Source organism: Plectropomus leopardus, unplaced genomic scaffold (genome assembly GCF_008729295.1).
Source record: "Plectropomus leopardus isolate mb unplaced genomic scaffold, YSFRI_Pleo_2.0 unplaced_scaffold25057, whole genome shotgun sequence".
Lineage (NCBI taxonomy): Eukaryota > Metazoa > Chordata > Actinopteri > Perciformes > Serranidae > Plectropomus > Plectropomus leopardus.
Genome location: NW_024627221.1, coordinates 1 through 7,708, shown reverse-complemented (window position 1 = coordinate 7,708; position 7,708 = coordinate 1). Strand labels below are relative to the sequence as shown.

Sequence of the window (7,708 nt, the reverse complement as noted above, 5' to 3'; positions counted from 1 at the left end):
TTTGTCCTCACTGTGTCTGTCCTCTGTGTCCTCCAGGCTTCCTGCTGTTCAAAGACTTCTGTATGAATGAGATCGACGAGGCCGTGCCGCAGCTCAAGTTCTACGAAGAAGTAAGTGTCCCGTGTGTGTTTGGGATTAGACGGCGTCCCGGGATGGGTGACAGATTAGGCCTGTAATCCCGCTCGCTCCCCTTTAGCCCTCCCAGGAAGCGCTCTGCGTTGTTTCGCGGTGGCGTCGAGAGATGACCTCGCGTGTCTCGTTTCAGATTAAGGACTACGAAAAGCTGGACTCGGAGGAGGAGAGGCTGAGCCGCAGCCGGCAGATTTACGACGGCTACATCATGAAGGAGCTGCTGTCCTGTTCACATGTGAGGGCGCCTTCGACACCACACGCTGCGTCACTGATGCACTGCAGGTCGAGTCCACGCCGGGACGCAGCACGCGCCTGCTGGGACGAGAGGTCTCTGCCTCGGTGTCCTGCTGGTCCCCAAACCCGCAGCTCCTCTCAGGGCTCAGAAACGATTGAAAGGATAGAAAACAAAAACATATTCTTCTAAAAACACCATCTATCAGGGTTTGTACAGTCATGAAAAACCCGGAAAAATCACAGAAAAATCGGCAAAATGATGTCTATTTTTTATCCTGTTATACCGTCTTCAAAAACAGAAATAAGTGAAAAAAACCCCAATATTTTCCTTAAAATTACCCAATTACAAAAAAAAGTCAGTTGCCAAAGTGTTTTCTTAAAAAATTACCAAAATAAAAAAAAAAGATATTTTCAAATATCACCAAAAATGGCAAAACGTTTGTTTTCTTTAAAAACCTGCAAAAAAATAAAAATAAAAATCAACCATAAATGCTCAAGGAAAAATCGTGCCCTGGTCAAAAATTATTATTATTATTATATTATTACATTAAAAATAAATTGGCATTATTGTTCTTGTGGAATATTAGATAGTGTTACATCTACAGTTAGGTTTTATTTTTAAAGGTTGAGTTTTATTTAGTTTTTTTTATTGTTTTCTAGTTGACTCAAAACACAAAAAGTCAAATGTATGAGTGTTGTTATTAATTAATTGGCATTATTCTTCTCCTGAAACATTAAATAGTTAAGTCCTATTGTTAAACATTGACATTTCATTTTTTTGTTTTTGCACTAGTTCACGCAAGACCTCTGGCAAAAGTCAAATATTTTAGTTTTATTAATAAGAAAAAATTGGCATAATTTTTCTTGTGGAACATTAAATACATTTATCTCTAAAGCTGAGTTCTACATTTTTCCTTTATTTTGTTCTGGTTAACAGTTACTGTAGGAAAAGTAAATGAACCTGACAGAATCGGTTGATACTGCAGAACAATAACTGGACGTATGATTAAGTCACAGGAAAAGAGGATGCAGTTTTACGACTCTGTAATTGCACAGCAGAGTAATGGCGTCACAAACAGCAGCTCAGTGCAGCTTCGTCCTCCTGCAAGGCAGCAATTTAGGACGTAGAGCAGAGTCAGAGCTCGCTGCTGTCTGAAGGGAGGAAGTTATTAAACACACCGCCCACGCAGACACACACACACACACACACACACACACACAGATATTCGTCTGGTTGGTGGCAGTGTCCTGGTCTTGTTACACCAGGGGACGCACATTGTCTCACACAGAAAACAGAAGTGAAATTACTGGTAAAGCTGCATTTTTTTAATGACCCTTCCTCTTCATTTCCTCCTCTTTGTCTCAGCCGTTCTCAAAGAAAGCCGTGGACCACGTGCAGAGCCACTTACAAAAGAAACAGGTTCCCCCGACTCTCTTCCAGGTAAAACTGCACGTCTGTCTGTGGGTCCTTCATTCTTGTGGTGGTTCAACACAAATACATAAAAGATGATTGTTCACGTGGACGTTAGTGATGCTCACCCCTGTGCTTTTCCTGCTGTGACACATACAGATATTATTTCAAAATAAAACATCAAAAGAATAATATAATGAAAGAGGCAAACAGTGAAATCTCAGCACATAAAACGCTCAGCGATGGCCGACAGTGACTAATTAAAATATTGTAGGCTTCCCTGATTTTTGAACTTCACACCCTTGACACATCTGAGGGTGTAAATTATGCGTGCGCACACACACACACACACACACGCACACACGCACACACACACACAGTAACCTTTGCAAGCCTTATTTCTACAGCACGCTGCAGTTTCTGACCTTTCTCAAAATGGCTGTGGTGGATTTGAGTTATGGCCGGGTGATAAAAAAAAAAAGCTGTGATAAAACTTTTTGCCACATCAGTCTTGTTTTTTTTACATAATAAAAAAACATAAAGTCAATCTTTTCCATTTAGTTCAGATATTCATTTAAGCTTAAAACTCCTTCTTAGTAGATTTGGAGCCAGAAAAATTACCAAGAATTGTCCGAGTGATTAACAGAAAAGCTATTTAAATTAAAAAAATATACAGAAATAAATACATATTTTTTATTTAAGCTCATTTGTACAAATTGACATAAATCTGGCAAAAAGCCGTTTATGTTTGGTCACCAACTCGAGGTCCTGCATCGGATCTCGCCAAGGTTTTCCGTTTGAGTGAAAATGGTCTTTTGATGCTTAAATCCACATTATACCACCTTTTACTACAGTTTCAGAGTCTTTTTTTGTTCCAGACATTGAGAAATATAATAATTTAGTTTTAGCTCAAATGGTACTGTTCCCGTTTCAAAATAAAAGCTCCCCAGCAAACTGTTTGTCGACAAAATCCCTTCATTTGTTGGACATGTCCGACGGACCGCTCCAACGTGGACATTACCAACAGCGCGCTCCCCCTGGAGCAGTTTGACAAACTGTCTCGAGGTTTTCCAACAAAACAACTGTCATTGCGCGTGATCAATACACACGGAGGTGGCTATCAATAGCGCCCATACCTCTGATTGATCACATGTACCTGTAAGCCAGACATCACCAACTGGAGGACCGCGGTCCCGATCCGTACCAAAACTTCATCCTGTCCGGACCCGTGGCCAAATGCAGTGAAGGACTTTGACTGTAGAACAGCTGAGTGTTTGACAGCCACAGCATTTCATCATGGCGGATCAAACAGCTGATGGTCCGACAGCAGCAGTGAGACAGACAAACAGAGCGCAGCTTCTCCTCGCAGCACCAAAGTGTCTGAAACAGACACATCTGCAGAGGTGAAAGTGACTTCGTTAGACTCTACAGACGACTTTGTGTTAGTTTCAGCTTTAATCAGACTTTGGATGAACTGACAGAAAATAAATATTTAAACCTAAATTCACCTTATGATATCTTCATATCTCACATAAAAGGAAACCTTTAAGTTTAACAGAGATTTGATGTATATTGTGATAAATATATATATGATATGATACAGACTTTATTCCATATCGCCCTACTTTCGGCTGTAAATCTAATAAACAGTTTCCTTCTTAAGACTCCAGCGTGTCTCTCAACTCTGGACACAAAATTATCCCCAGTGATATTGCATCAACCTGTCAGTATTTCCTGTCCAGTTTGTGAGCCCTCAGCGTCGCTCCGATTTTATTCTTCAGCTGGAAACAACCGAGCGTCTCTGGAGCAAAACTTCAACAGCAGACAAAAAGAGTGAAACAGAAGCTTTAAAAAAAGTTTATCTGTCACAAAAATGCACGGAGGATGTTTTCACGTTCATTTACGACGGTGTCTGTCCCCCTGCAGCCATACATAGTGGAGATCTGCGACAGCTTGAGAGGGAAGATCTTCCAGAAGTTCATCGAGAGGTGAGGCGGAGGAGGCGGAGGGTGGAACGGTTTCATCGTTTATTCACCTCGTGCAGTAAATTCACATTTTACCTTCTGTGTTTTTCTCCTCAGTGACAAATTCACCCGTTTTTGTCAGTGGAAGAACGTGGAGCTCAACATCCACGTGAGTACGAGCTTCAAAAGTCGCTTTTCACACCTGCAGTTTGTTTCATTTCGGTCCAGATCAGAGCTTCTCAAAGTCTGATGCGGCCTTCGTGTGAAGTCGGAAGGTCAGAATTTCCAAGTTGGGAAGTCGTTTTTCCGACTTTATTGTTTTTATGAGCTTTGAGGTCGTAAAAATGGGAAAAACATGGAAGCTGCAGAGAAGATGGGCTGCATTTTAATGTTAAAAGCAACATGGGGTTGACAGCTGTTTCAAGTTTATTTATATATTTATTTCTATTATACATGATTCATTTTTATATTAAATGTATGTCTCTCTACATTCATTCATTCATTCAAAACTTTATTTAAAATCAACTGAGGGAGACTCTCATTTTCAATGATGCTGAGCATGAACAAAGACATCAAAAACAATCAACAAGCAAACAAATAACATTTCAAATAGAGCTAAAATCATACAAAACAACAATTTTTTTTTTAGTTTAAAGTTTTACATTTTGGAATTTAAATTTTGGATTTTGGTGCCATTAAAGCTAAGTCAGAGTTGCAGTGTACCCATGCATGTACAGACGACTATCACTGATAACTTTGAAGAAAACCTAAAAATGTGATCATTTTAGTCGAATCTTTATTTCAAACATGCCAAAAAACAGGACAACAAAATAAAATATAAGCAGGAAAAACAATAATCAGTTAACAAACGTAAATATTTCATGTCTGAAAAGAAGTAGAAGAAAGTAAATAATTATCAAATCCCCCTTTTTTGATTTTGTAAAAAAAGAAGAATTTTTGCCCAAATTATCATCATAAACATCTTGATCTAATCAAACAGGAAACACGAAAAAAAAAAAAATTCTCAGTGAAGTTCTGCAGTTATGAGAAGCTTCTGAAGAAAACTTAAAAACGTGACACTTTTTTTTGCAAATTCTGCTTTAAAAAATTTAGTGCATAAATTGAATTAATTTTAGTGTGATGATTTAAATTATTTGATTGCAATAATTGCATTTATTACAGTGAAATAATTTCATTTTCTTTATTGTGATAATTACATTTATAATAGCACAAAAATTACATTTATTTAAGTGTAATAATTATATTTGTTTTCAGTGTGATTATTACATTTATAACAGCACAAAAATTACATTGATTGCATTTTTTATAGTGAAATAATTTCATTTCATTTTAATGTGATAATTACATTTATATTATTGTTCTAATTACATTTATTTTAGTGTGATAATTTCACTTCTTCATTAATAGAAATAAAATGACTGCATTTATTTTAGTGAAAAATAAATGATTTTATTTATTTTACTTGATATTTTAAAATCTGTGTTTTCAGCCGTCGACGGCTCCAGTCTTTGTTTGAACGCTATTTTTTCACTCGTGTTCTGCCTTAATAATTAAAGTCTGCCTCTTTTTCCCTCCTCCAGCTGACCATGAACGACTTCAGCGTGCACCGGATCATCGGCCGGGGCGGCTTCGGGGAGGTGTACGGCTGCAGGAAGGCCGACACGGGGAAGATGTAAGGAGAGAGCGAGTGAGAAGCCTTAAAGGACAGGATCGTGCTGTGACTGCCGATGTGTCATGTGTGGCGTTTGTCGTTTGAATGTCAGGTACGCCATGAAGTGTTTGGACAAGAAGAGGATCAAGATGAAGCAGGGCGAGACGCTGGCGCTCAACGAGAGAATCATGCTGTCGTTAGTCAGCACAGGGGTGAGTTTCTGCACACGGGCAGCCGCTTCAGTCAGCCGTTTGTCAGATTAGTAAACGCTGGTATCGGAATTAAGTGGAGATTTAACCCTTTAGGGCCCGCGTTAATATCACACACACTCGAATCATTCTGCGTTCAAAATGCACTTTTCAAAATCAAGCTTTAGAGAATATTAATCATAAATATATTTTTCTGTTTTCTTTGAGCTCATTTTTGTAACCAACGTCAGTTAATCATAAATATCAAATATTCATTAATTTTCAGGATTTTGTCATGATGCCACTATGTTTTCAGATGGAAAAAAAACAACACAAAAATGAATTATTTTCATATATATATATTTATTTATTTTTTGATGATCACAGCCTTAGATATGTCAATGATTATCAGCAGCATTGATTTCTGTACATTATTTTTTGTGCAGTGTCAAATAGTCACACTCATATCGCTCTGCACACAAAATGCACTTTTCAAAGTCAAGCTATAAAAAATATTTTACATTAATATGATTTTCTACTTTCATTGATTTACTTTTTTTTTTTTTTTAGCTGTAATCAGTCTGAATCCTAAATATCAAATATTTACATATTTTTAGATTTATCTTTTAAATGCCAGGTTTTTGTCATGATGACACAATTTTTTAGATGAAACATAAAAACACACAAAAATAGATTATTTTCAATACACTTTTTTTTTTTAATTATCACAATAATGGGATATGTCAGTGATCAGCAGCTACATCGATTGTGACAGGTCACCGAGTGACACCTAGCCTACACGTACGCTCCTAAAAATAAGTCATAGCTGCAGCCTGAAAGGGTTAAAGAGCTGTGCACACCAATGACGAATTAATCCACACTGCCGACAATCCGTTTTCTAAATCTTGGCTCCAAACGCTCTGACGCTGTGACTCTGGTCTCTGCAGGACTGCCCGTTCATCGTGTGCATGACGTACGCCTTCCACACCCCCGACAAGCTCTGCTTCATCCTGGACCTCATGAACGGTAGGATGACCTCCGACCTCCCACACCCCCACCTGGCCACATTAAACTCACAGTCAGTCCACGCCGAGGCGCTCAGATCGGATTACTCGGCCCGTCAGGTCGCTCGTCCCTCAGAGAATCAGGAGTTGATGGGATTTTGACCTCACTGATGACGCCTCACACAGTCTGTGAACGCCGCACTTTTTCCTCCCGAGGGTTTGACAGACTTCGTACGGTCATCAAAAGTCTGGAAAAGTCATGGAATTTGCAAACAGGAATTTCCAGACCTGGAAAAGTTTTCAAAAACTAAATATGCACTGGAATTTTTTGGAAAAGTCATGAAACATTTATTCACAAACCTGCATAATGACACATGATGTGTTAATGAAACATTGGAAATTTCAAAATCTAATGATAATTTCTGTTTTTACAGTTTGTAACTGCGATAAATGAATTTAAAAATAATAATAATAAAGAAAAAGTGTTTTTTTTCCTAAAAAAATTGATTCAAATGAAAAAAGTCACAAATTCTTAAAGAAAATAAAGTGCCAGATTTTTTTCTTTAAAAATAACTGCACTTTTTTAAAAAGAAAAGCCAAAATTGCCTGCTTATTTTTTTTTTTAAAAGGAAAACAAAATCACCCAAAAAATGTCTTCAAAAGTAAAGAGTCAAGAAAAATTACAAAACTTAAGCTAAAATAAGAGAAAGAAAAAATAAAATTCCTGGAAATTGTCTGGTAAAAATGTGTGTGAACGCTGCAGTTAGCAGCCGCTTTCTTCACGATCGGACGCACTCAGCGTTTCCCGCCTCAGTCAAAGCCCTGAGTCACCTCGTAAAGTCAACACAGTCATCACGGCCCGGCGTACAGTACGAGGCCGAGGCTGCAGCCGAGATAAAAATACGGCCAGTCGATACGCGTGAAGACAGCCGGATGGAAGAAAGAGTCGTAGAAGCCTCACATCGATCCTCGTTTTCTCCCCAGAGAGCACCGCCACAGCCGATTGATGGCTATTGATTGAGGAATGAGGTATTATGAGGTCATACTAACACACTCGTGTGTGTGTGTGTGTGTGTGTGTGTGTGTGTGTGTGTGTGTGTGTG

The 7,708-nt window shown here is 38.5% G+C and overlaps 1 protein-coding gene across 1 annotated transcript; it reads left to right on the top strand.

Annotated features, from left to right (window-relative positions):
* The first annotated feature begins 18 nt into the window (after positions 1 to 18).
* LOC121966560 (beta-adrenergic receptor kinase 2-like) lies at positions 19 to 6,957 on the top strand. The gene is made up of 8 exons (XM_042516638.1): positions 19 to 110; positions 266 to 367; positions 1,733 to 1,807; positions 3,704 to 3,765; positions 3,859 to 3,910; positions 5,343 to 5,434; positions 5,526 to 5,625; positions 6,549 to 6,957. Exons 1-8 carry the CDS (start codon positions 63 to 65, stop codon positions 6,765 to 6,767), a joined length of 750 nt encoding a protein of 249 aa, XP_042372572.1. The 5' UTR covers positions 19 to 62; the 3' UTR covers positions 6,768 to 6,957.
* The last annotated feature ends 751 nt before the right edge of the window (positions 6,958 to 7,708 follow it).

What these genes read in the sequence shown, in the direction of transcription:
- LOC121966560 (XM_042516638.1), top strand. Translation starts at nt 63, where the DNA reads ATGAATGAGATCGACGAGGCCGTGCCGCAGCTCAAGTTCTACGAAGAA. An exon ending in TTCCAGAAGTTCATCGAGAG is followed by an intron (nt 3,766 to 3,858) that starts GTGAGGCGGAGG and finishes TTTTCTCCTCAG; the next exon opens with TGACAAATTCACCCGTTTTT. An exon ending in AAGGCCGACACGGGGAAGAT is followed by an intron (nt 5,435 to 5,525) that starts GTAAGGAGAGAG and finishes TTTGAATGTCAG; the next exon opens with GTACGCCATGAAGTGTTTGG.